Genomic DNA, 27,607 nt, shown 5'->3' with positions numbered 1-27,607 from the left:
TTGTCTGGGCTGGTTTTGTTGCCATCAGACCTGGCCGGCGGTGGGGCTGGGTTCTGCAGTCCATGTGGGCTCTGTCGTATCTTCTGGTTGAGCTCTGGACACCAGAAGAGCTGCAGCAGGACAGGCTGCCACTCTCCACCAGCTCCTCCAGATCCCTCCAGGCAGCATCCCAGAAGTCAGGGCCCAGAGTGCCGATGTGCTCAGGCAGTGCTGACTGCACCAGCTGCTGCAGCTCCTGGTCCGCCTTGCTGCAGCGGTTGCATCTGGGGCAGCAGCACCGTGGCCCATGCATCTGTCTGTTGTCATCTGCAAAGCAGGGAGGGGACCTGAGCCACAGCAGGATGGGGATGCCCTTGACCCAATCTGCAGAGTGCAAGGTCCTGTTCCAGGGCTGGGCTCCTCCCCTGGGCCTAGCACACATCAGGGCAATTATGTAGATTGGGGCTGATCCGCAAAAGACTTACCTGACTCACGAATTGATGCTCCGCGCTTCTTTTCTGGCTGGGCATTGGCAGAGCTGCAGCAGTACAGACTGCCCTGCTCCACCAGCTCCTCCAGATCCCTCCAGGCAGCATTCCAGAAGTCAGGGCCCAGACTGCCGACAGGCTTACGCAGTGCTGACTGCACCAGCCGCTGCAGCTCCTGGTCCGCCTTGCTGCAGCTGTTCCAGCTGGAGCAGCACCATGGCCTGTGCCTCTGTGGCTCAGCATCTGTAATAGGGAGAGGTCCTGAGCCACAGCAGGATGGGGCACCAGGGACAACCTTGTCCCATCTGGCCGACCTGCAGTGTGCCAGTTCCCAGGCCAGGGCTGGGCTCCTCCCATGGGCCCATCCCTGCCTGGCGTGAATCAGGACAAGGCTGGGGCTTGGTGATGACCCATGGGACACTCACCTGACTTTGGTGCTGCTGCTCCTCGCTGCCATGATCGCAAGAATAGCTTGACAGCCTGCAAGCACATGAACGTGGCACAGTGAGGCTCTGGGAAGCAGCCAGCGCAGTCGGTTCCAAATCCCCCAGCCCTGAGTCCCCCAGCCCCATATAACCCCATCCTCAAACTCCCCTACCTGTAGGTGCCACAGGGTGTGAAGCAGAAAGACCCCGGCCACCAAAAACAGGCCATCCAGGAAGAAATGGTATGTAGGGACAAGAAGAACGCTGTTGTCAACCATCGCTCAAAGCCGGTCACAACCGCACTGAGAGAGGCGGGGTGCTGGTCACTGGCTCCTAAAGATTCAGCTGTGAGGTCACAGTGCTTTGGGTGGGGACACCTCTGTGAGGTCACAGCCCCGCAGCCCACATGGGAGCCAGTCAGTGCTTGCCCTCTGTGTGCTGGTGGGAGAAGTTACAAGTAAACCTGTGGATAATGAAAATTGCTTCGAAAAATTGTAGCTTAAACATCAAGTGAAATCGTGCACCAGCCTGGGAACCAGAACCATCCTTGTGGTGTGCAGCTGCAATCTTCCCTTCAGGTACCTGAGGCAGACACAGGGTAAAGAAGCAAAGTGCTTTTAGTCTGCTTTTTCTTCTTGCTATCCTACTGCATTATTAGCTGGTAATAAATGAAACTTCCCTGGACCTAAACTGCTTTGTCTGGGACTGTAACTGTGAGCCATCTCTGTCTCCTTCTGGCACGTTGATTATATCACACTACCCCAAACCAAGGACGGAAGCGGCCACTGGATGGCTGGAAACATATCCCATGCTCCATGCCTCCATCCAAAACACTATCCTGGGCACTTGGCACCCTAGAAAGAATTCAGTCCAACCGGACTCATTTCTGAAATAAGCTGACCAACAGCTGTGCCAAAGAGCGTGGCTTTAAGTGGGTATATCGCATTCTCTGTCATGCTCCAGCAGAGCCCACACGGGGATCAAAGAATAACAGAATCACCGAAACATGAAATCACAGAATTGTAGAATCACTGAATGGTCTGGGTTGAAAAGAACCTTAAAGACCATCTGGTTTCAACCCTCTGCTCTGTGCAGGGTCGCCAGCCACCAGACCATGCTGTCCACAGCTGCATCCAGCCTGGCCTTGAATGCCTGCAGGGATGAGGCATCCACAGCCTCCTTGGGCAACCTGTTCCAGTGCATCCCCACCCTCTGTGTGAAAAACATCCTCCTAATATCGCACCTAAACCTCCCCCACCTCAGTTGAAACCCATTCCCCCTTGTCCTATCACTATCAACCCTCGTAAACGGCCATTCCCCCTCCTGTTTATACACTCCCTTCAAATACTGGAAGGCAAGGAGCTCTCCCCAGAGCCTTCTCTTCTCCACACTAAAAAAGCTCAGTTCCCTAACCCTTTTTCACAGGAGAGGGTCATCCTCAGACCCTCCTCTGGATTCGATCCAAGAGCTCCATGTCTTTCTTGTGCCTGGGGCTCCAGGCCAGAACTCAGTACTGCAGATGGGACCTCACAAGAGCTGAGCAGAGGAGAACAGTCACCTCCCTGTCCCTGCTGGCCACCCCCTTTTTAATGCAGCCCAGAACACAGCTGCCCTTCCGGGCTGCAGGCACACACTGATGGTTCATGTCTAGTTTCTCGTCCACCAGGACCCCCAAGTCCTTCTCTGTAGGGCTGCTCTTAAGGAGATCTTAGAGAATTATAGAATCACCAAGGTTGGTAAAGATCTACAAGATCATCCAGTCCAACTGTTCTCCTGCCACCAATAGTTCCCACTAAACCACGTCCCTCAACACAATGTTTAAATGATCCTTGAACATCTCTGGGGCCAATGTCTGCACCACCTCTCTGGACAGACCGTTCCAGGGCCTGACCAGTCTATCGGAGAAGAAATATCCTGACAAAGAGGATCTTTTCTTGAATCCTAAAAAAAATTCCCTAACGTCCAGACTGAATCTCCCCTGGCACAACTGGAGGCCATTCCCTCTGGTCCTATCACTAGTAACACGAGAGGAGAGGCCGACCGTCAGCTCACTACAACCTCCCTTCAGATAGTTATAGAGAGCAATAGAGAGGTGTTCCCTGAGCCTCCTCCAGGCTGAACAGTCCCAGCTCTCTCAGCTGCTCCCCATAAGCTCTGTGCTCCAGACCCCTTGCCAGCTTCACTGCCCTTCTCTGGACATGTTCTTGGCCACCTGGGCTCACTCACTGATGGCTCATGTTCAGCTGAGCATCTTCCAGCTGCTCTGCCCCAAGCCTGTAGCGTTGCCTGCAGTTGCAGTGGTCAAAATGCAGGACCAGGCACGTGGTTGCACTGAACCTCATCCCATTGGCTGCTGCCCAGTGACGCAGCCTGTCCAGATCCCTCTGTAGGGCCTTGCCACCCCCAGGCAGATCCACACTTCCTGCCAACTTGGTGTCATCTGCAAACTTACTGAGGGTGCACTCAGTGCCCTCGTCCAGGTCATCAATAAAGATACGGAAGAGGACGGGTCCCAACAACGACCCCTGGGCAACACCACTACTGAGCGGTCGCCAGCTGGATTTAACTCCATTCACCGCCACTCTCTGGGCCTGGCCCTCCAGCCAGTTCTTTACCCAGCAAGGAGCTCAGATCTGCCAAATGGCCGCATTAGGGGATCTGCCAGTCAAGCCTCCTGTGTATGGTACAAAGGGATCAAGTCCCTGCAGTGCACTTGAACAACATGCTGGGCAAGCCGGTCAGGGTTGTTCCCGCCTCGGGCAAAAGCAAGCCCATCCGTGGGATTGCTTCTGCTCAAGGATCTGCATGCACTTGGTGGGAAATGTGGAAGGATGGGGATGTCCAGTGTTTACCTGGAAGAGGATGTGATGTCGGGGGAGAACAGCCAAGAATTTGAATTGTATGATGCTAGTTGCTATATAATGCCGCATATTATTATTCCTATGATTCCCATACCCCTCACTAATGGCATTACAGTAAGGAGAACCCAGGTTAAGGAAGAATGAATTCTGACAGAACCAGAAGTGGATTCAGCACACAACACTTCAACACCACACTCCATTCTATTAATCATAACTACTATTCTTTTCTCCCCTTCCTTGTTCTGTCTTAGTAAATAGTTTTTATCTCAACCTGCAAGTTCCAGGTTGTTGTATTTTTCTGATTCTCTCTCCCATCCCACTGGGAGGCCGGGCAGTGACTGGGTGGTTTGTAGCTACAGGCTGGGTTAAACTGCAGCATACCTGGATCTCCCTGGCCTTGTGGCATTAGTGCCTAGTAAAGTCTCCCAGACTTGACTGTTGCAGAATTACTGAATCACGGAACAGCTGAAGATGGAAGGGACCTCTGGAGATCTTCTTGTCCAACCAGTCTGCTCAAGCAGATTGCACAGGCCCATCCCCAGGGTTGTCCAGAACCATTGTGTCCACTAATCAGACCTATAGGGAGAGAACACCTCTGCTATGCTTGATGTTACACAAAATGCTACTCTGGATGCTTCAACAGATCTTCAGGCTGATTTATACTAACGCCAGGTGCTATACAACTACCTATAGGTGTAGCTACTAGAAACTGGAGGCATCCTCACAATAGCTGCTGTATATTTGCTTTCCTGCTGGTAGCTGTTAGAGGATGCTCTCTGTATCTACTCTTAGCAGCAGAAGTGCCATCTGAGAGAGTGAGAGAGGTCATCTCAGAGGTTAGTAGATAATTGTTGTGTGTCTCCAAGGCAGTTATACCCAAAGCCCATCTGTACCCTTGTGGGTCCTTGAAGTACCCTTTCCTCCTGCGGTAAACTATAGCATCTCGGAGGTGGATGTTCACACACACAGTGCAGTCCTCTGCTGGTCCTCTGCTGGTGGCCACGTAGAGGAGTTCAATGTACCGTTCTTCTCTTTTTCCCACCGAGGAAGCCCCAACTCTCTGGCAGAGCTGGGAAGACCTGGTGCAGACCCCACCTGCTCAGAAGCGGGCACGAGATTACCTGGCCTCTGAGGCAGCCGTCCATCTGGGAGAAGGGTGATTCTGTGCACAGTGCAGTCCTCTGCTGGTGGGCGGCTGGAGGAGTCACCTGCACTGTGCTTCTCCTTTTCCCACCGAGGAAGCCGGTTCTGACTCTGAGTGGCCTGCATTCCCTCTGGACCTGCAAGCATTGTTACTTGTCAGACACAACTTGGTCTTCCTCTGCATCTTTTCAACACTGTTTGTCCTGGAAACTGCTTCTTGATTGTGCGAAGGCCTGGAGGATTTACCACTCTCCCTCGAAGGGGCACAACATTATGCAGCCTCAGAGGAAGTCGTCCATCTGGGAGGAGGATGTTCTCACACACAGTGCGTCCTCTGCTGGTCTGGCTTCCCAGCATTTCTCTTTCTTCCCGCTGTCTTTCAGCCCCCCCGAAAGCACATGGGTGCACTCAGACAATGTGGAAAGCATCCTGGGCATTGCTGACCCACCAACATTGTCCCTGTGTTGCTCAATGAAGTCCCCATTTGCAGGTGGCTGCATGCAGGTGCAGCTCTGTGGGGGCTACTCCATGGCCCCCTGCCTGCCTGGGAGCCCTGACAATCTGTCCTGGGGGCTGCGGGGACCACCAGCTGCCACCAGTACCAGCCCTTCACTCACTTCTCGCACTGAGGGCAGAGCTCAGATGCTGGCTGGCTGCACTTCTGCCGTCATCTTCAGTAGTCAGACGTGAAGGTGCTGTTGCTGCTGGTCTCACTGTGCTGTGCACTTAGAGAACTACTGGTGCACATGCAGACGATCAGTCCCACTGGCACCTCTGCTCCCACCAATGTACTGCCACCTCTGCTCGCAGGATGTTGTCATGTACAATTGTCCCCTGCTGTGGTGGCTGTGTGTAACAGGAGCAGGACCCAGCACGCCGCTCAGCAGCTCTTCCCTGTTGCCCTTGTTCCCTTGCTGCTCGTTCCAAAGACTGTCTGGCAGAGCTGGGAAGGCCTGTTGGAGACACAGCCTGCTCAGGAGGGGGCACGAGATGATCTGGCCTCCGGGGCAGCCTCCTGTCTGGGACAAGATGCACGGTGCAGTCCTCTCCTGGTGGCTGGGTAGAGAAGCCACCACCGCCGTGCTTCTCTTCTCTTTTTCCCTCCGAGGAAGCCCTGCTTGCAACAATAAATGGCCTACCTTATTTCTCGACCTGCAAGTGTTGTTCCATTTCAGAGACACAACTTGGTCTCCCTGTGTGTCTTCTGGACGGTGTTTGTTAGCAGAGCTGGCTGTGCTAGGACAGAAGGGGCCCTGGTTGACTGTAGTGTGTGATGGACAGTTGACAAACTGACCCTTCCCAGAAGTTCAGTATCAAGTCCCCACTTAATGGGTGGGTGTGAGGAAGAGCTGAGAGAGAGAGACAGATGCTTGTCTAAGAGGGGACTGTGGCTGAAATGTGATCTTCTCTCTGAGCGTGGTGGGAACACCCCTGCTAGTATTGCTGCTACTGAGGCAAGGAAGACATTTTCCAGGACAGTTTGCCTGCAAGAGCATGGCAGGAGGCTGGGACTGCCCTGATGCACATGAGACTTGGGAACACACGGTGGCTCCTGCCAGATGTGTCAACAAAGGGGAAGGAGCAGAGCACACAGCCCGTGTACTGTGCAGCAAATAGACCTGAGCAAACTTGCTTCAGCTCCAGTCACACAGCACACCATGATCTGTTCTCCCCTTCCCTTCCACAAGGCCCCTCACCCACCCCACTATCAGCACAGCACAAGCAGGGCGATTTACCAGCAGGCTTATGTGACTGCAGACATTCAGCATCAGTACAGCTGTGCCAGCACCTTGTTCCCTGCCGGCACATGGTTTTGAAGGCAAAGTGCAATGCTCATACTGCAGGAAAGCACAAAGCTCAGGCTAAGCACGGCTGGCTTTTGGCAGGATGTAGAGTGAGCAAGGCCAGCAACAGCCCTGAAAGCAGTGATCTGAAAGGTCTGGGTTCAGGAGCCTGCTGGCTGTCATATCTGAGCACCTTGGCTAGAGTAAATCTCATCCATCCCTTCTCCAGCACAGTGTGGCCTCCCATCCATGACAACCTCAGGCTTCTGTTGATAATGCAAACAGGACATATTGACCCCCAAACCCAAAGTCAGCTAAACCAGAAACATTCATGAGACCTCCAGAGGGGAGATTTTAGGGTCAAATAATTAATTTATTTACAATGAGGAGCACAACGTGGTTGAGGGGGGTTTTGGGGGGGAGAATAGGAAAAGAAATTTCAATTATCCTCTGTTGTTGTTTGGGAAAATAAACATTTTCCTGAAAGGCAGGTGGCATAAAATCAGGGGCTTTCCATCCAGGAGAGCTGCCAGAGGATCACTGGGAACCCTGTACAGATCAGGGGACCCAAGGAACCTGCAGCACCGACCATGTCCTCATCTTTGACCATGACAAGAGGGTGTATCTTCTTGCTGCAGATGAGGGGGCTTCTCCACACCAGGTAGCTGAGGTGCTTGGTGGCCTTCCCACGCATGCTTTGTCAGCTCATCCAGACTTCTCCTGGTTCTTCTTCTTCTTTGACCAGGAAGGCAGTGGAATCATCGTCCCTGGCAGTGTTCAGGTGGTGTCCAGATGAGTACCTACGAGATATGGTTTAGTAGCTTGTGGTGATGTAATGATGACCTTGTAGGTCCTTTTCAACCTTGTGATTCTATGATTTTAAGATTCCCACTCCTTTAATAGATTCACAATCCTGTCCAGGCTGGAGAGGACCTCAGGAGGTCTCTAGTCCAACCTTCTTCACAAAGCTGTGGCAGTGATGGTATCAAACCAGGCTGCTCAGCATTCTGCACATCTGAGTCTTGAAAACATCCAAAGTCAGAGATCCCACAACCTCTCTGGGCCCCTCTCCCAGTGGGTAACTTAGGGAATACCCTCAAAGTTAGCCCGTTCCTCCTGATCTGCACCTCCATTAAAAGCCTGATTCCATCTTCTTAATAATCTCCTCACAGCTGATAGGGGATAATCTTAAGTCCTCCAGAACCATCTCTTTTCAAAGCTGAACAAGCCCAACTCCAAAGTCTCTCATCACGTGGCATTAACTGCAGCCCCTGTGTCTCAGTGGTTCCTGCAGAACTCTCTCCTGATTACTCAGATTACTGGATACAGTGTCCAGCCCTGGTGTATTGAGTGTTGAGAAGTGGAGAATATTCACCCTCTCCCCCACCCCACCTAGAGTCAAAAGGAAAGAACTGAGCCCCTCTGCCTTCTCACAACCCAAATGCATTGCCAAAGCTATTGCTTAGACTGGCTTGAAATGAGGATCCACTAGCTCATCTGTTCCCTAAGAATCTCTGGGTGATGAACAGATCAGTACCAACTCCTTCTTTCTGCATTGCCCCAGAACTCCAAAGACAAAGATGTGTAGCAGAATTTTTGTAGATATGGAAAAGAAACAGATTCCCCAACACTTCTGATGACTGCAGGAATGGAGCAGCTACAGGATGCATTTTCTACAGAATCACTCGCAGAGCCTACAGCCAGAGGGAGCCATCAGATCAGCTTCTCACACCTCCTGGAGAGCTGCAGGCTGGAGCCCTGTTGAGAGCTGCGCAGATGCCTCCTCAGTGTAATTTCATAACCCTTTCCTTGCCCCTTGGAACCAATAGATTTCATCTCTCTGTGTGGCTAAAGTGCATGAAGGATGCCTTGCACCCAAGGGGATGCAGATGCCTGAGCAGAGAACCTGGCAGAGCATCGCCTGAGAACACTAGAGAAATTCCAGTTGTATAACAAATAAATGTTGCTAAAATTCAGCCCATTCTTTCAGGACTATTGTGTACAATTCTTCTGGGCTGCTTCTTTTGAAATATTTATCCTTCGTGTACATCGTCCCCTCCTGTGCCTGATAAACAGGATAGCATCTTCCAGACTCACTTGCACTTTCCCAAACAGTGGATACAGACACTGCCTATCTTACAGTATCTTTGCTCATCAGGAAACAGTCAACAGCTCAACAGCATTTACATTTTTTTCCTGGAAAGCGACCGGTATCAGAAGCATGGCTATATACCGAATTCATAGAACTGCTCAGGTTGGAACCTGAGAACCTTCAAGATCATAAATTCCAACCTCAACCTAACCATGCAACCCTAACTCCAACAACCAACTGCAAAATCATGTCCCTGAGCACCCCATCCAGGTGGTTTGTCAATAGGTTGCCCAAGGAGGCTGTGGATGCCCCATCCCTGGAGGCATTCAAGGCCAGGCTGATGTAGCTCTGGGCAGCCTGGTCTGGTGGTTGCTGACCCTGCACATAGCAAGAGGGACTGAAAAGAGATGATCTTTGAGGTCCTTTTCAACCCAGCCATTCTATCAGTCTATGATAATATGACAGCAACCCAGCCACCTCCCCGCAGCACCACCTCCAGTGCTTAAATACCTTTTTAGTAAAGGGGTGTTTCTCCCTCCTCCCGGTTACACATTAATCCACTCCCGCTCAGATCATTGCTCCACAAGCCGCATTGCCTTAGTGGCTTTTTTCTGGACACGCTCCAGGGCCTCGAGGACTTTCCTGTTCTGAGGAGCACAAAAAAGAACACAGTGTTTAAGGGGTGTCCTCACCAGACCAGAATACAGAGGGATGCCCATTTCCCCGCTCCTGCTGCCCACGCTATTGCTGACATAAGGCAGGATGCCATCGGCCTTCTGGCTGTTGGGCTGCGATAGGCTGGACTGGGCCCAGCCAGTGGCCATTGGGGCTGCGGGCGTTGCTGACAGCCCGAGATGGGTCCCCGGCCTGCAATGTGCCGCTGCTTGGCAAACAGGTGCAAGGGGAAAGCTTGGGCCTCCTCCAACCCACACGCACGTCCCAAGAGGACTTAATGGAACTCTGTGAGCTGGCCCTTACCAGGTCCTCCATTACGTTCTTCTTTACGTGACCCTCCCACAGCCAAGTGGATGCTGATGACAGAAGCTGTGGGCACCCACAGCCCCTCTGTCTCCTTGATGTCCGCCAGGGGAAGGAGGCGATATGGGGCCAGGTCTCTCCGCACTTCCAACACTGGTGATGTTGGCTTGGCAGCCGTCGTCCTCCATTGCCAGCACTGAAGCCGTTGGTGCTGCCTGTGTTGCTGCCTTGTATTCACCTTGGGATGTGCAGGAACCTGCAGGGCCACCTCTGACCGGTGCACGTGAGGACGATCAGTCCCACTGGCACCTCTGCTCCCACCAACTTACTGCCACCTCTGTTCGCAGGATGCTGTCATGTACAATTGTCCCCTGCTGTGGCCGCCGTCAGTAACAGCAGCAGCTCATAGCACGCCGCTTAGCAGCTCTTCCCTGTTGCCCTTGCTCCCTTGCTGCCCCTTCCGAAGACTGTCTGGCAGAGCTGGGAAGGCCTGTTAGAGAAACAGCCTGCTTAGGAGGGGGCACGAGATGATCTGGCCTCCGGGGCAGCCGCCCGTCTGGGACAAGATGCACGGTGCAGTCCTCTCCTGGTGGCTGGGTAGAGAAGCCACCACCGCCGTGCATCTCTTTTTCCCACCAAGGAAGCCCTGCTTTCAACACTGAATGGCCTACCTTCTTTCTTGACCTGCAAGCGTTCCTTTCCAGAGAGACCACTTGGTCTCCCTGTGTGTCTTCTGGATGGTGTTTGTCCAGAAAACTCCTTCTTGATGGTGCCAAGGCCTGGTGGATTCACAGCCCACTCTTGAAGGGGCACGAGATTATCCGGCCTCTGAGGCAGCCGTCCATCTGGGAGGAGGATCCTCTCACGCAAAATGCACTCCTCCGCAGGTGGCCGGCAGACCTCGGTGGGATCCCCTGCTCTGCTGGCTGCCCTGCCACCGTGGTACATTGTCTGGGCTGGTTTTGTTGCCATCAGACCTGGCCGGCGGTGGGGCTGGGTTCTGCAGTCCATGTGGGCTCTGTTGTATGTTCTGGTTGAGCTCTGGACACCAGAAGAGCTGCAGCAGGACAGGCTGCCACTCTCCACCAGCTCCTGCAGATCCCTCCAGGCAGCATCCCAGAAGTCAGGGCCCAGAGTGCCGACGTGCTCAGGCAGTGCTGACTGCACCAGCTGCTGCAGCTCCTGCTCAGCTCGGCTGCAGCGGTTGCAGCTGGGGCAGCAGCACCGTGGCCCATGCATCTGTCCGTTGTCATCTGCAAAGCAGGGAGGGGACCTGAGCCACAGCAGGATGGGTTGCGCTTGGCCCAGCCTGCAGAGTGCAAGGTCCTGCTCCAGGGCTGGGCTTCTCCCATGGGCCTAGCACACATCAGGGCAATCATGCAGATCGAGGCTGACCTGCAAAAGACTTACCTGACTCACGAGCTGATGCTCTGCGCTGGTTTTCTGGCTTGGCATTGGCGGAGCTGCAGCAGTACAGACTGCCCTGCTCCACCAGCTTTTCCAGATCCCTCCAGGCAGCATTCCAGAAGTCAGGGCCCAGACTGCCGACAGGCTTACGCAGTGCTGACTGCACCAGCCGCTGCAGCTCCTGGTCTGCCTTGCTGCAGCTGTTCCAGCTGGAGCAGCACCATGGCCTGTGCCTCTGTGGCTCAGCATCTGTAATAGGGAGAGGTCCTGAGCCACAGCAGGATGGGGCACCAGGGACAACCTTGTCCCATCTGGCCGACCTGCAGTGTGCCAGTTCCCAGGCCAGGGCTGGGCTCCTCCCATGGGCCCATCCCTGCCTGGCGTGAATCAGGACAAGGCTGGGGCTTGGTGATGACCCATGGGACACTCACCTGACTTTGGTGCTGCTGCTCCTCGCTGCCATGATCTCTTCAGACACAAGAATAGCTTGACAGCCTGCAGGCACATGAACGTGGCACAGTGAGGCTCTGGGAAGCAGCCAGCGCAGTCGGTTCCAAATCCCCCAGCCCTGAGTCCCCCAGCCCCATATAACCCCATCCTCAAACTCCCCTACCTGTAGGTGCCACAGGGTGTGAAGCAGAAAGACCCCGGCCACCAAAAACAGGCCATCCAGGAAGAAATGGTATGTAGGGACAAGAAGAACGCTGTTGTCAACCATCGCTCAAAGCCGGTCACAACCGCACTGAGAGAGGCGGGGTGCTGGTCACTGGCTCCTAAAGATTCAGCTGTGAGGTCACAGTGCTTTGGGTGGGGACACCTCTGTGAGGTCACAGCCCCGCAGCCCACATGGGAGCCAGTCAGTGCTTGCCCTCTGTGTGCTGGTGGGAGAAGTTACAAATAAATCTGAGGACAATGAAAAAATGCTTCAAAAAATTGTAGCTTAAACATCAAGTGAAAGCGTGCACCAGCCTGGGAACCAGAACCATCCTTGTGGTGTGCAGCTGCAATCTTCCCTTCAGATACCTGAGGCAGACACAGGGTAAAGAAGCAAAGTGCTTTTAGTCTGCTTTTTCTTCTTGCTATCCTACTGCATTATTAGCTGGTAATAAATGAATCTTCCCTGGGCCTAAACTGCTTTGTCTGGGACTGTAACTGTGAGCCATCTCTGTCTCCTTCTGGCACGTTGATTATATCACACTACCCCAAACCAAGGATGGAAGCGACCACTGGATGGCTGGAAACATATCCCATGCTCCATGCCTCCATCCAAAACACTATCCTGGGCACTCGGCACCCTAGAAAGAATTCAGTCCAACCGGACTCATTTCTGAAATAAGCTGACCAACAGCTGTGCCAAAGAGCGTGGCTTTAAGTGGGTATATCACATTCTCTGTCATGCATCAGCAGAGCCCACACGGGAATCAAAGAATCACAGAATCACAGAAACATGAAGTCAAAGAATTGTAGAATCACTGAATGGTCTGGGTTGAAAAGAACCTTAAAGACCCTGCTATATGCAGGGTCGCCAGCCAGCAGACCAGGCTGCCCAGAGCCACATCCAGCCTGGCCTTGAATGCCTGCTGGGATGAGGCATCCACAGCCTCCTTGGGCAACGTGTTCCAGTGCATCCCCACCCTCTGTGTGAAAAACATCCTCCTAATATCGCACCTAAACCTCCCCCACCTCAGTTGAAACCCATTCCCCCTTGTCCTATCACTATCAACCCTCGTAAATGGCCATTCCCCCTCCTGTTTATACACTCCCTTCAAATACTGGAAGGCAAGGAGCTCTCCCCAGAGCCTTCTCTTCTCCACACTAAAAAAGCTCAGTTCCCTAACCCTTTTTCACAGGAGAGGGTCATCCTCAGACCCTCCTCTGGATTCGATCCAAGAGCTCCATGTCTTTCTTGTGCCTGGGGCTCCAGGCCAGAACTCAGTACTGCAGATGGGACCTCACAAGAGCTGAGCAGAGGAGAACAGTCACCTCCCTGTCCGTGCTGGCCACCCCCTTTTTAATGCAGCCCAGAACACAGCTGCCCTTCTGGGCTGCAGGCACACACTGATGGTTCATGTCTAGTTTCTTGTCCACCAGGACCCCCAAGTCCTTCTCTGTAGGGCTGCTCTTAAGGAGATCTTAGAGAATTATAGAATCACCAAGGTTGGTAAAGATCTACAAGATCATCCAGTCCAACTGTTCTCCTGCCACCAATAGTTCCCACTAAACCACGTCCCTCAACACAATGTTTAAATGATCCTTGAACACCTCTGGGGCAGGTGTGTCTGCACAACCTCTCTGGACAGACCGTTCCAGTGCCTGACCAGAAATATCCTGACAAAAAGGATCTTTTCTTGAATCCTAAAGAAAATTCCCTAACGTCCAGACTGCATCTCCCCTGGCACAACTGGAGGCCATTCCCTCTGGTCCTATCACTAGTAACACGAGAGGAGAGGCCGACTGTCAGCTCACTACAACCTCCCTTCAGATAGTTATAGAGAGCAATAGAGAGGTGTTCCCTGAGCCTCCTCCAGGCTGAACAGTCCCAGCTCTCTCAGCTGCTCCCCATAAGCTCTGTGCTCCAGACCCCTTGCCAGCTTCACTGCCCTTCTCTGGACATGTTCTTGGCGACATGGGCTCACTCACTGATGGCTCATGTTCAGCTGAGCATCTTCCAGCTGCTCTGCCCCAAGCCTGTAGCGTTGCCTGCAGTTGCAGTGGTCAAAATGCAGGACCAGGCACGTGGTTGCACTGAACCTCATCCCATTGGCTGCTGCCCAGTGACGCAGCCTGTCCAGATCCCTCTGTAGGGCCTTGCCACCCCCAGGCAGATCCACACTTCCTGCCAACTTGGTGTCATCTGCAAACTTACTGAGGGTGCACTCAGTGCCCTCGTCCAGGTCATCAATAAAGATACGGAAGAGGACGGGTCCCAACAACGACCCCTGGGCAACACCACTACTGAGCGGTCGCCAGCTGGATTTAACTCCATTCACCGCCACTCTCTGGGCCTGGCCCTCCAACCAGTTCTTTACCCAGCAAGGAGCTCAGATCTGCCAAATGGCCGCATTAGGGGATCTGCCAGTCAAGCCTCCTGTGTATGGTACAAAGGGATCAAGTCCCTGCAGTGCACTTGAACAACATGCTGGGCAAGCCGGTCAGGGTTGTTCCCGCCTCGGGCAAAAGCACGCCCATCCGTGGGATTGCTTCTGCTCAAGGATCTGCATGCACTTGGTGGGAAATGTGGAAGGATGGGGATGTCCAGTGTTTACCTGGAAGAGGATGTGATGTCGGGGGAGAACAGCCAAGAATTTGAATTGTATGATGCTAGTTGCTGTATAATGCCGCATATTATTATTCCTATGATTCCCATACCCCTCACTAATGGCATTACAGTAAGGAGTACCCAGGTTAAGGAAGAATGAATTCTGACAGAACCAGAAGTGGATTCAGCACACAACACTTCAACATCACACTCCATTCTATTAATCATAACTACTATTCTTTTCTCCCCTTCCTTGTTCTGTCTTAGTAAATAGTTTTTATCTCAACCTGCAAGTTCCAGGTTGTTGTATTTTTCTGATTCTCTCTCCCATCCCACTGGGAGGCCGGGCAGTGACTGTGTGTTTTGTAGCTACAGGCTGGGTTAAACTGCAGCATACCTGGATCTTCCCGGCCTCGTGTCATTGATGCCTAGTAAAGTCTCCGAAACTTGACTCCTGCAGAATTACTGAATCACAGAACAGCTGAAGATGGAAGGGACCTCTGGAGATCTTCTTGTCCAACCAGTCTGCTCAAGCAGATTACACAGGCCCATCCCCAGGGTTGTCCAGAAACACTGTGTCCACTAATCAGACCTATAGGGAGAGAACACCTCTGCTATGCTTGATGTTACACAAAATGCTACTCTGGATGCTTCAACAGATCCTCAGGCTGATTTATACTAACAGCAGGTGCTGTAAAACTACCTCTAGGTGTAGCTACTAGAAACTGGAGGCATCCTCCCAATAGTTACTGTATATATGCTTTCCTGCTGGTAGCTGTTAGAGGATGCTCTCTGTATCTACTCTTAGCAGCAGAAGTGCCCTCTGAGAGACTGAGAGAGGTCATCTCAGAGGTTAGTAGATAATTGTTGTGTTCTCCAAGGCAGTTATACCCAAAGCCCATCTGTACCCTTGTGGGTCCTTGAAGTACGCTTTCCTCCTGCGGTAATCTATAGCATCTGGGAGGTGGATGTTCACACACACAGTGCAGTCCTCTGCTGGTCCTCTGCTGGTGGCCGCGTAGAGGAGATCAATGTACTGTTCTTCTCTTTTTCCCACCGAGGAAGCCCCAACTCTCTGGCAGAGCTGGGAAGACCTGGTGCAGACCCCACCTGCTCAGAAGCGGGCACGAGATTACCTGGCCTCTGAGGCAGCCGTCCATCTGGGAGAAGGGTGATTCTGTGCACAGTGCAGTCCTCTGCTGGTGGGCGGCTGGAGGAGCCACCTGCACTGTGCTTCTCCTTTTCCCACCGAGGAAGCCGTTCTGACTCTGAGTGGCCTGCATTCCCTCTGGACCTGCAAGCATTGTTCCTTGTCAGAGACACAACTTGGTCTTCCTCTGCATCTTTTCAAGGCTGTTTGTACTGGAAACTCCGTCTTGACGGTGCGAAGGCCTGGACGATTTACCACTCTCCCTCGAAGGGGCACAACATTATGCGGCCTCAGAGGCAGCCGTCCATCCAGGATCAGGATACTCTCACACACAGTGCGTCCTCTGCTGGTTTGGCTTCCCTGCATTTCTCTTTCTTCCCGCTGTCTTTCAGCCCCCCCGAAAGCACATGGGTGCACTCAGACAATGTGGAAAGCATCCTGGGCATTGCTGACCCACCAACATTGTCCCTGTGTTGCTCAATGAAGTCCCCATTTGCAGGTGGCTGCTTGCAGGTGCAGCTCTGTGGGGGCTACTCCATGGCCCCCTGCCTGCCTGGGAGCCCTGACAATCTGTCCTGGGGGCTGCGGGGACCACCAGCTGCCACCAGTACCAGCCCTTCACTCACTTCTCGCACTGAGGGCAGAGCTCAGATGCTGGCTGGCTGCACTTCTGCCGTCATCTTCAGTAGTCAGACGTGAAGGTGCTGTTGCTGCTGGTCTCACTGTGCTGTGCACTTAGAGAACTACTGGTGCACATGCAGACGATCAGTCCCACTGGCACCTCTGCTCCCACCAATGTACTGCCACCTCTGCTCGCAGGATGTTGTCATGTACAATTGTCCCCTGCTGTGGTGGCTGTGTGTAACAGGAGCAGGACCCAGCACGCCGCTCAGCAGCTCTTCCCTGTTGCCCTTGTTCCCTTGCTGCTCGTTCCAAAGACTGTCTGGCAGAGCTGGGAAGGCCTGTTGGAGACACAGCCTGCTCAGGAGGGGGCACGAGATGATCTGGCCTCCGGGGCAGCCGCCCGTCTGGGACAAGATGCACGGTGCAGTCCTCTCCTGGTGGCTGGGTAGAGAAGCCACCACCGCCGTGCTTCTCTTCTCTTTTTCCCTCCGAGGAAGCCCTGCTTGCAACAATAAATGGCCTACCTTATTTCTCGACCTGCAAGTGTTGTTCCATTTCAGAGACACAACTTGGTCTCCCTGTGTGTCTTCTGGACGGTGTTTGTTAGCAGAGCTGGCTGTGCTAGGACAGAAGGGGCCCTGGTTGACTGTAGTGTGTGATGGACAGTTGACAAACTGACCCTTCCCAGAAGTTCAGTATCAAGTCCCCACTTAATGGGTGGGTGTGAGGAAGAGCTGAGAGAGAGAGACAGATGCTTGTCTAAGAGGGGACTGTGGCTGAAATGTGATCTTCTCTCTGAGCGTGGTGGGAACACCCCTGCTAGTATTGCTGCTACTGAGGCAAGGAAGACATTTTCCAGGACAGTTTGCCTCCAAGAGCATGGCAGGAGGCTGGGACTGCCCTGATGCGCATGAGACTTGGGAACACACGGTGGCTCCTGCCAGATGTGTCAACAAAGGGGAAGGAGCAGAGCACACAGCCCGTGTACTGTGCAGCAAATAGACCTGACCAAACTTGCTTCAGCTCCAGTCACACAGCACACCATGATCTGTTCTCCCCTTCCCTTCCACAAGGCCCCTCACCCACCCCACTATCAGCACAGCACAAGCAGGGCGATTTACCAGCAGGCTTATGTGACTGCAGACATTCAGCATCAGTACAGCTGTGCCAGCACCTTGTTCCCTGCCGGCACATGGTTTTGAAGGCAAAGTGCAATGCTCATACTGCAGGAAAGCACAAAGCTCAGGCTAAGCACGGCTGGCTTTTGGCAGGATGTAGAGTGAGCAAGGCCAGCAACAGCCCTGAAAGCAGTGATCTGAAAGGTCTGGGTTCAGGAGCCTGCTGGCTGTCATATCTGAGCACCTTGGCTAGAGTAAATCTCATCCATCCCTTCTCCAGCACAGTGTGGCCTCCCATCCATGACAACCTCAGGCTTCTGTTGATAATGCAAACAGGACATGTTGACCCCAAAACCCAAAGTCAGTTAAACCAGAAACATTGATGAGACCTCCAGAGGGGAGATTTTAGGGTCAAATAATTTATTTATTTACAATGAGGAGCACAACGTGGTTGAGGGGGGTTTTGGGGGGGAGAATAGGAAAAGAAATTTCAATTATCCTCTGTTGTTGTTTGGGAAAATAAACATTTTCCTGAAAGGCAGGTGGCATAAAATCAGGGGCTTTCCATCCAGGAGAGCTGCCAGAGGATCACTGGGAACCCTGTACAGATCAGGGGACCCAAGGAACCTGCAGCACCGACCATGTCCTCATCTTTGACCATGACAAGAGGGTGTATCTTCTTGCTGCAGATGAGGGGGCTTCTCCACACCAGGTAGCTGAGGTGCTTGGTGGCCTTCCCACGCATGCTTTGTCAGCTCATCCAGACTTCTCCTGGTTCTTCTTCTTCTTTGACCAGGAAGGCGGTGGAATCATCGTCCCTGGCAGTGTTCAGGTGGTGTCCAGATGAGTACCTACGAGATATGGTTTAGTAGCTTGTGGTAGTAATGGTGATGTAATGATGACCTTGTAGGTCCTTTTCAACCTTGTGATTCTATGATTTTAAGATTCCCACTCCTTTAATAGATTCACAATCCTGTCCAGGCTGGAGAGGACCTCAGGAGGTCTCTAGTCCAACCTTCTTCACAAAGCTGTGGCAGTGATGGTATCAAACCAGGCTGCTCAGCATTCTGCACATCTGAGTCTTGAAAACATCCAAAGTCAGAGATCCCACAACCTCTCTGGGCCCCTCTCCCAGTGGGTAACTTAGGGAATACCCTCAAAGTTAGCCCGTTCCTCCTGATCTGCACCTCCATTAAAAGCCTGATTCCATCTTCTTAATAATCTCCTCACAGCTGATAGGGGATAATCTTAAGTCCTCCAGAACCATCTCTTTTCAAAGCTGAACAAGCCCAACTCTCCAGTCTCTCATCACGTGGCATTAACTGCAGCCCCTGTGTCTCAGTGGTTCCTGCAGAACTCTCTCCTGATTACTCAGATTACTGGATACAGTGTCCAGCCCTGGTGTATTGAGTGTTGAGAAGTGGAGAATATTCACCCTCTCCCCCACCCCACCTAGAGTCAAAAGGAAAGAACTGAGCCCCTCTGCCTTCTCACAACCCAAATGCATTGCCAAAGCTATTGCTTAGACTGGCTTGAAATGAGGATCCACCATCTCATCTGTTCCCTAAGAATCTCTGGGTGATGAACAGATCAGTACCAACTCCTTCTTTCTGCATTGCCCCAGAACTCCAAAGACAAAGATGTGTAGCAGAATTTTTGTAGATATGGAAAAGAAACAGATTCCCCAACACTTCTGATGACTGCAGGAATGGAGCAGCTACAGGATGCATTTTCTACAGAATCACTCGCAGAGCCTACAGCCAGAGGGAGCCATCAGATCAGCTTCTCACACCTCCTGGAGAGCTGCAGGCTGGAGCCCTGTTGAGAGCTGCGCAGATGCCTCCTCAGTGTAATTTCATAACCCTTTCCTTGCCCCTTGGAGCCAATAGATTTCATCTCTCTGTGTGGCTAAAGTACATGAAGGATGCCTTGCACCCAAGGGGATGCAGATGCCTGAGCAGAGAACCTGGCAGAGCATCGCCTGAGAACACTAGAGAAATTCCAGTTGTATAACAAATAAATGTTGCTAAAATTCAGCCCATTCTTTCAGGACTATTGTGTACAATTCTTCTGGGCTGCTTCTTTTGAAATATTTGTCCTCGGTGTACATCGTCCCCTCCTGTGCCTGATAAACAGGATAGCATCTTCCAGACTCACTTGCACTTTCCCAAACAGTGGATACAGACACTGCCTATCTTACAGTATCTTTGCTCATCAGGAAACAGTCAACAGCTCAACAGCATTTACATTTTTTTCCTGGAAAGCGACCGGTATCAGAAGCATGGCTATATACCGAATTCATAGAACTGCTCAGGTTGGAACCTGAGAACCTTCAAGATCATAAATTCCAACCTCAACCTAACCATGCAACCCTAACTCCAACAACCAACTGCAAAATCATGTCCCTGAGCACCCCATCCAGGTGGTTTGTCAATAGGTTGCCCAAGGAGGCTGTGGATGCCCCATCCCTGGAGGCATTCAAGGCCAGGCTGATGTAGCTCTGGGCAGCCTGGTCTGGTGGTTGCTGACCCTGCACATAGCAAGAGGGACTGAAAAGAGATGATCTTTGAGGTCCTTTTCAACCCAGCCATTCTATCAGTCTATGATAATATGACAGCAACCCAGCCACCTCCCCGCAGCACCACCTCCAGTGCTTAAATACCTTTTTAGTAAAGGGGTGTTTCTCCCTCCTCCCGGTTACACACTAATCCACTCCCGCTCAGATCATTGCTCCACAAGCCGCATCGCCTTAGTGGCTTTTTTCTGGACACGCTCCAGGGCCTCGAGGACTTTCCTGTTCTGAGGAGCACAAAAGAGAACACAGTGTTTAAGGGGTGTCCTCACCAGACCAGAATACAGAGGGATGCCCATTTCCCCGCTCCTGCTGCCCACGCTATTGCTGACATAAGGCAGGATGCCATCGGCCTTCTGGCTGTTGGGCTGCGATAGGCTGGACTGGGCCCAGCCAGTGGCCATTGGCGCTGCGGGCGTTGCTGACAGCCCGAGATGGGTCCCCGGCCTGCAATGTGCCGCTGCTTGGCACACAGGTGCACGGGGGAAGCTTGGGCCTCCTCCAACCCACACGCACGTCCCAAGAGGACTTAATGGAACTCTGTGAGCTGGCCCTTACCAGGTCCTCCATTACGTTCTTCTTTACGTGACCCTCCCACAGCCAAGTGAATGCTGATGACAGAAGCTGTGGGCACCCACAGCCCCTCTGTCTCCTTGATGTCCGCCAGGGGAAGGAGGCGATATGGGGCCAGGTCTCTCCGCACTTCCAACACTGGTGATGTTGGCTTGGCAGCCGTCGTCCTCCATTGCCAGCACTGAAGCCGTTGGTGCTGCCTGTGTTGCTGCCTTGTATTCACCTTGGGATGTGCAGGAACCTGCAGGGCCACCTCTGACCGGTGCACGTGAGGACGATCAGTCCCACTGGCACCTCTGCTCCCACCAACTTACTGCCACCTCTGTTCGCAGGATGCTGTCATGTACTATTGTCCCCTGCTGTGGCCGCCGTCAGTAACAGCAGCAGCTCATAGCACGCCGCTTAGCAGCTCTTCCCTGTTGCCCTTGCTCCCTTGCTGCCCCTTCCGAAGACTGTCTGGCAGAGCTGGGAAGGCCTGTTAGAGAAACAGCCTGCTTAGGAGGGGGCACGAGATGATCTGGCCTCCGGGGCAGCCGCCCGTCTGGGACAAGATGCACGGTGCAGTCCTCTCCTGGTGGCTGGGTAGAGAAGCCACCACCGCCGTGCATCTCTTTTTCCCACCAAGGAAGCCCTGCTTTCAACACTGAATGGCCTACCTTCTTTCTTGACCTGCAAGCGTTCCTTTCCAGAGAGACCACTTGGTCTCCCTGTGTGTCTTCTGGATGGTGTTTGTCCAGAAAACTCCTTCTTGATGGTGCCAAGGCCTGGTGGATTCACAGCCCACTCTTGAAGGGGCACGAGATTATCCGGCCTCTGAGGCAGCCGTCCATCTGGGAGGAGGATCCTCTCACGCAAAATGCACTCCTCCGCAGGTGGCCGGCAGACCTCGGTGGGATCCCCTGCTCTGCTGGCTGCCCTGCCACCGTGGTACATTGTCTGGGCTGGTTTTGTTGCCATCAGACCTGGCCGGCGGTGGGGCTGGGTTCTGCAGTCCATGTGGGCTCTGTTGTATGTTCTGGTTGAGCTCTGGACACCAGAAGAGCTGCAGCAGGACAGGCTGCCACTCTCCACCAGCTCCTGCAGATCCCTCCAGGCAGCATCCCAGAAGTCAGGGCCCAGAGTGCCGACGTGCTCAGGCAGTGCTGACTGCACCAGCTGCTGCAGCTCCTGCTCAGCTCGGCTGCAGCGGTTGCAGCTGGGGCAGCAGCACCGTGGCCCATGCATCTGTCCGTTGTCATCTGCAAAGCAGGGAGGGGACCTGAGCCACAGCAGGATGGGTTGCGCTTGGCCCAGCCTGCAGAGTGCAAGGTCCTGCTCCAGGGCTGGGCTTCTCCCATGGGCCTAGCACACATCAGGGCAATCATGCAGATCGAGGCTGACCTGCAAAAGACTTACCTGACTCACGAGCTGATGCTCTGCGCTGGTTTTCTGGCTGGGCATTGGCGGAGCTGCAGCAGTACAGACTGCCCTGCTCCACCAGCTTTTCCAGATCCCTCCAGGCAGCATTCCAGAAGTCAGGGCCCAGACTGCCGACAGGCTTACGCAGTGCTGACTGCACCAGCCGCTGCAGCTCCTGGTCTGCCTTGCTGCAGCTGTTCCAGCTGGAGCAGCACCATGGCCTGTGCCTCTGTGGCTCAGCATCTGTAATAGGGAGAGGTCCTGAGCCACAGCAGGATGGGGCACCAGGGACAACCTTGTCCCATCTGGCCGACCTGCAGTGTGCCAGTTCCCAGGCCAGGGCTGGGCTCCTCCCATGGGCCCATCCCTGCCTGGCGTGAATCAGGACAAGGCTGGGGCTTGGTGATGACCCATGGGACACTCACCTGACTTTGGTGCTGCTGCTCCTCGCTGCCATGATCTCTTCAGACACAAGAATAGCTTGACAGCCTGCAGGCACATGAACGTGGCACAGTGAGGCTCTGGGAAGCAGCCAGCGCAGTCGGTTCCAAATCCCCCAGCCCTGAGTCCCCCAGCCCCATATAACCCCATCCTCAAACTCCCCTACCTGTAGGTGCCACAGGGTGTGAAGCAGAAAGACCCCGGCCACCAAAAACAGGCCATCCAGGAAGAAATGGTATGTAGGGACAAGAAGAACGCTGTTGTCAACCATCGCTCAAAGCCGGTCACAACCGCACTGAGAGAGGCGGGGTGCTGGTCACTGGCTCCTAAAGATTCGGCTGTGAGGTCACAGTGCTTTGGGTGGGGACACCTCTGTGAGGTCACAGCCCCGCAGCCCACATGGGAGCCAGTCAGTGCTTGCCCTCTGTGTGCTGGTGGGAGAAGTTACAAATAAATCTGAGGACAATGAAAAAATGCTTCAAAAAATTGTAGCTTAAACATCAAGTGAAAGCGTGCACCAGCCTGGGAACCAGAACCATCCTTGTGGTGTGCAGCTGCAATCTTCCCTTCAGATACCTGAGGCAGACACAGGGTAAAGAAGCAAAGTGCTTTTAGTCTGCTTTTTCTTCTTGCTATCCTACTGCATTATTAGCTGGTAATAAATGAATCTTCCCTGGGCCTAAACTGCTTTGTCTGGGACTGTAACTGTGAGCCATCTCTGTCTCCTTCTGGCACGTTGATTATATCACACTACCCCAAACCAAGGATGGAAGCGACCACTGGATGGCTGGAAACATATCCCATGCTCCATGCCTCCATCCAAAACACTATCCTGGGCACTCGGCACCCTAGAAAGAATTCAGTCCAACCGGACTCATTTCTGAAATAAGCTGACCAACAGCTGTGCCAAAGAGCGTGGCTTTAAGTGGGTATATCACATTCTCTGTCATGCATCAGCAGAGCCCACACGGGAATCAAAGAATCACAGAATCACAGAAACATGAAGTCAAAGAATTGTAGAATCACTGAATGGTCTGGGTTGAAAAGAACCTTAAAGACCCTGCTATATGCAGGGTCGCCAGCCAGCAGACCAGGCTGCCCAGAGCCACATCCAGCCTGGCCTTGAATGCCTGCTGGGATGAGGCATCCACAGCCTCCTTGGGCAACGTGTTCCAGTGCATCCCCACCCTCTGTGTGAAAAACATCCTCCTAATATCGCACCTAAACCTCCCCCACCTCAGTTGAAACCCATTCCCCCTTGTCCTATCACTATCAACCCTCGTAAATGGCCATTCCCCCTCCTGTTTATACACTCCCTTCAAATACTGGAAGGCAAGGAGCTCTCCCCAGAGCCTTCTCTTCTCCACACTAAAAAAGCTCAGTTCCCTAACCCTTTTTCACAGGAGAGGGTCATCCTCAGACCCTCCTCTGGATTCGATCCAAGAGCTCCATGTCTTTCTTGTGCCTGGGGCTCCAGGCCAGAACTCAGTACTGCAGATGGGACCTCACAAGAGCTGAGCAGAGGAGAACAGTCACCTCCCTGTCCGTGCTGGCCACCCCCTTTTTAATGCAGCCCAGAACACAGCTGCCCTTCTGGGCTGCGGGCACACACTGATGGTTCATGTCTAGTTTCTTGTCCACCAGTACCCCCAAGTCCTTCTCTGTAGGGCTGCTCTTAAGGAGATCTTAGAGAATTATAGAATCACCAAGGTTGGTAAAGATCTACAAGATCATCCAGTCCAACTGTTCTCCTGCCACCAATAGTTCCCACTAAACCACGTCCCTCAACACAATGTTTAAATGATCCTTGAACACCTCTGGGGCAGGTGTGTCTGCACAACCTCTCTGGACAGACCGTTCCAGTGCCTGACCAGAAATATCCTGACAAAAAGGATCTTTTCTTGAATCCTAAAGAAAATTCCCTAACGTCCAGGCTGCATCTCCCCTGGCACAACTGGAGGCCATTCCCTCTGGTCCTATCTCTAGTAACACGAGAGGAGAGGCCGACTGTCAGCTCACTACAACCTCCCTTCAGATAGTTATAGAGAGCAATAGAGAGGTGTTCCCTGAGCCTCCTCCAGGCTGAACAGTCCCAGCTCTCTCAGCTGCTCCCCATAAGCTCTGTGCTCCAGACCCCTTGCCAGCTTCACTGCCCTTCTCTGGACATGTTCTTGGCGACATGGGCTCACTCACTGATGGCTCATGTTCAGCTGAGCATCTTCCAGCTGCTCTGCCCCAAGCCTGTAGCGTTGCCTGCAGTTGCAGTGGTCAAAATGCAGGACCAGGCACGTGGTTGCACTGAACCTCATCCCATTGGCTGCTGCCCAGTGACGCAGCCTGTCCAGATCCCTCTGTAGGGCCTTGCCACCCCCAGGCAGATCCACACTTCCTGCCAACTTGGTGTCATCTGCAAACTTACTGAGGGTGTCCTCAGTGCCTTCGTCCAGGTCATCAATAAAGATACGGAAGAGGACGGGTCCCAACAACGACCCCTGGGCAACACCACTACTGAGCGGTCGCCAGCTGGATTTAACTCCATTCACCGCCACTCTCTGGGCCTGGCCCTCCAGCCAGTTCTTTACCCAGGAAGCAGCTCAGATCTGCCAAATGGCCGCATTAGGGGATCTGCCAGTCAAGCCTCCTGTGTATGGTACAAAGGGATCAAGTCCCTGCAGTGCACTTGAACAACATGCTAGGCAAGCCAGTCGGGGTTGTTCCCGCCTCGGGCAAAAGCAAGCCCATCCGTGGGATTGCTTCTGCTCAAGGATCTGCATGCACTTGGTGGGAAATGTGGAAGGATGGGGATGTCCAGTGTGTACTTGGAAGAGGATGTGATGTCGGGGGAGAACAGCCAAGAATTTGAATTGTATGATGCTACTTGCTGTATAATGCCGCATATTATTATTCCTATGATTCCCATACCCCTCACTAATGGCATTACAGTAAGGAGTACCCAGGTTAAGGAAGAATGAATTCTGACAGAACCAGAAGTGGATTCAGCACACAACACTTCAACATCACACTCCATTCTATTAATCATAACTACTATTCTTTTCTCCCCTTCCTTGTTCTGTCTTAGTAAATAGTTTTTATCTCAACCTGCAAGTTCCAGGTTGTTGTATTTTTCTGATTCTCTCTCCCATCCCACTGGGAGGCCGGGCAGTGACTGTGTGTTTTGTAGCTACAGGCTGGGTTAAACTGCAGCATACCTGGATCTTCCCGGCCTCGTGTCATTGATGCCTAGTAAAGTCTCCGAAACTTGACTCCTGCAGAATTACTGAATCACAGAACAGCTGAAGATGGAAGGGACCTCTGGAGATCTTCTTGTCCAACCAGTCTGCTCAAGCAGATTACACAGGCCCATCCCCAGGGTTGTCCAGAAACACTGTGTCCACTAATCAGACCTATAGGGAGAGAACACCTCTGCTATGCTTGATGTTACACAAAATGCTACTCTGGATGCTTCAACAGATCCTCAGGCTGATTTATACTAACAGCAGGTGCTGTAAAACTACCTCTAGGTGTAGCTACTAGAAACTGGAGGCATCCTCACAATAGTTACTGTATATATGCTTTCCTGCTGGTAGCTGTTAGAGGATGCTCTCTGTATCTACTCTTAGCAGCAGAAGTGCCCTCTGAGAGACTGAGAGAGGTCATCTCAGAGGTTAGTAGATAATTGTGTGTCTCCAAGGCAGTTATACCCAAAGCCCATCTGTACCCTTGTGGGTCCTTGAAGTACCCTTTCCTCCTGCGGTAATCTATAGCATCTGGGAGGTGGATGTTCACACACACAGTGCAGTCCTCAACTGGTCCTCTGCTGGTGGCCGCGTAGAGGAGATCAATGTACCGTTCTTCTCTTTTTCCCACCGAGGAAGCCCCAACTCTCTGGCAGAGCTGGGAAGACCTGGTGCAGACCCCACCTGCTCAGAAGCGGGCACGAGATTACCTGGCCTCTGAGGCAGCCGTCCATCTGGGAGAAGGGTGATTCTGTGCACAGTGCAGTCCTCTGCTGGTGGGCGGCTGGAGGAGCCACCTGCACTGTGCTTCTCCTTTTCCCACCGAGGAAGCCGGTTCTGACTCTGAGTGGCCTGCATTCCCTCTGGACCTGTAAGCATTGTTCCTTGTCAGAGACACAACTTGGTCTTCCTCTGCATCTTTTCAAGGCTGTTTGTACTGGAAAATCCCTCTTGACGGTGCGAAGGCCTGGACGATTTACCACTCTCCCTCGAAGGGGCACAACATTATGCGGCCTCAGAGGCAGCCGTCCATCCAGGATCAGGACACTCTCACACACAGTGCGTCCTCTGCTGGTTTGGCTTCCCTGCATTTCTCTTTCTTCCCCCTGTCTTTCAGCCCCCCAAAGCACGTGGGGGCACTCAGACAACACGGAAAGCTCTTGGGCATTGCTGTCCCACCAACGTTGTCCCTGTGCTGCTCGATGAAGTCCCCATTTGCAGGTGGCTGCATGCAGGTGCAGCCCTGTGGGGGCTGCTCCAAGGCTCCCCTGCTTTCCTGGGAGCCCTGACAATCTGTCCGTCTGGGAGGAGGATGTTCTCACGCACAATGCAATCCTCTGCTGGTGGCCAGCAGACCTTGGTGGGATCCCCTGCTCTGCTGGCTGCCCTGCCACCTTGGAACTTTGTCTGGGCTGGTTTCGTTGCCATCAGACCTGGCCGGTAGTGGGGCTGGGTTCTGCAATTCGTGTGGGCTCTGTTGCTTCTTCTGGTTGAGCTCTGGACACCCTGAGAGTGGCAGCAGGACAGGCTGCCACTCTCCACCAGCTCTGCCAGGTCCCTCCAGGCAGCATCCCAGAAGTCAGTGCCCAGAGTGCCGATGTGCTCAGGCAGTGCTGACTGCACCAGCTGCTGCAGCTCCTGGTCAGCTCTGCTGCAGTTTGCAGCTGTGGCAGCCTCTCTTTGGCCCATACATCTGTCTGTCGTCACCTCCAAAGCAGGGAGGGGGCCTGAGCCACAGCAGGATGGGGACACTCTTGGCCCAACTGGCTGACCTGCAGTGTGCAAGGTCCTGCTCCATGGCTGGGCTCCTCCCATGGGCCCATCCCTGCCTGACGTGAATCAGGACAAGGCTGGGTCGTGGTGCTGACCCACGGGACACTCACCTGACTCCGGTGCTGCTGCTCCTCGCTGCCACCATCTCCTCAGTCGCAAGCATTGCTTGATAGCCTGCAGTCACATGAACGTGGGGTCACTCAGACATTGTGGAAATCTCCTGGGCCTTCTTGTCCCACGAACGTTGTTCCTGTGTTGCTCGATGAAGTCCCCCATTCTCAGGTGGCTGCGTGCAGGTGCAGCTCT

The 27,607-nt window shown here is 53.2% G+C and overlaps 2 protein-coding genes across 3 annotated transcripts; both read right to left on the bottom strand.

The window, feature by feature from the left end:
* Positions 1 to 9,495: 9,495 nt before the first annotated feature.
* LOC146754171 (uncharacterized) lies at positions 9,496 to 11,372 on the bottom strand. Its single transcript, XM_085528709.1, has 2 exons — positions 10,422 to 11,372; positions 9,496 to 10,240 (listed from the first exon to the last, which is right to left on the bottom strand). The coding sequence occupies exons 1-2, from the start codon at positions 10,987 to 10,989 to the stop codon at positions 10,137 to 10,139; spliced, it is 672 nt and encodes a 223-aa protein (XP_085384835.1). The 5' UTR covers positions 10,990 to 11,372; the 3' UTR covers positions 9,496 to 10,136.
* A 6,380-nt stretch (positions 11,373 to 17,752) lies between these two features.
* LOC146754170 (uncharacterized) lies at positions 17,753 to 21,872 on the bottom strand. 2 transcript variants are annotated; one of them, XM_085528911.1, is made up of 4 exons: positions 21,110 to 21,872; positions 20,439 to 20,928; positions 19,971 to 20,107; positions 17,753 to 18,159 (listed from the first exon to the last, which is right to left on the bottom strand). In XM_085528911.1, the coding sequence occupies exons 1-2, from the start codon at positions 21,675 to 21,677 to the stop codon at positions 20,825 to 20,827; spliced, it is 672 nt and encodes a 223-aa protein (XP_085385037.1). In that variant the 5' UTR covers positions 21,678 to 21,872; the 3' UTR covers positions 17,753 to 18,159; positions 19,971 to 20,107; positions 20,439 to 20,824. The 2 variants fall into 2 exon arrangements, with proteins under 2 accessions (XP_085385037.1, XP_085385036.1); XM_085528910.1 differs by having other exon boundaries at positions 20,439 to 21,872.
* Positions 21,873 to 27,607: the final 5,735 nt, after the last annotated feature.

Source organism: Coturnix japonica, chromosome Z (genome assembly GCF_054131305.1).
Source record: "Coturnix japonica strain WE chromosome Z, WE-NBRP24, whole genome shotgun sequence".
NCBI classification, from domain to species: Eukaryota; Metazoa; Chordata; class Aves; order Galliformes; family Phasianidae; genus Coturnix; species Coturnix japonica.
This window is presented reverse-complemented; position numbering and strand designations above follow the sequence as displayed.

Excerpts from the sequence above, each read along its gene's own strand:
- LOC146754171 (XM_085528709.1), bottom strand. The coding sequence starts at position 10,989 with ATGCATGGGCCACGGTGCTGCTGCCCCAGCTGCAACCGCTGCAGCCGA. Across the intron at positions 10,241-10,421 it reads CTTGCAGGTCAAGAAAGAAG|GCCTTCCCAGCTCTGCCAGA; the intron begins GTAGGCCATTCA and ends TTTCTCTAACAG.
- LOC146754170 (XM_085528910.1), bottom strand. The coding sequence starts at position 21,677 with ATGCATGGGCCACGGTGCTGCTGCCCCAGCTGCAACCGCTGCAGCCGA.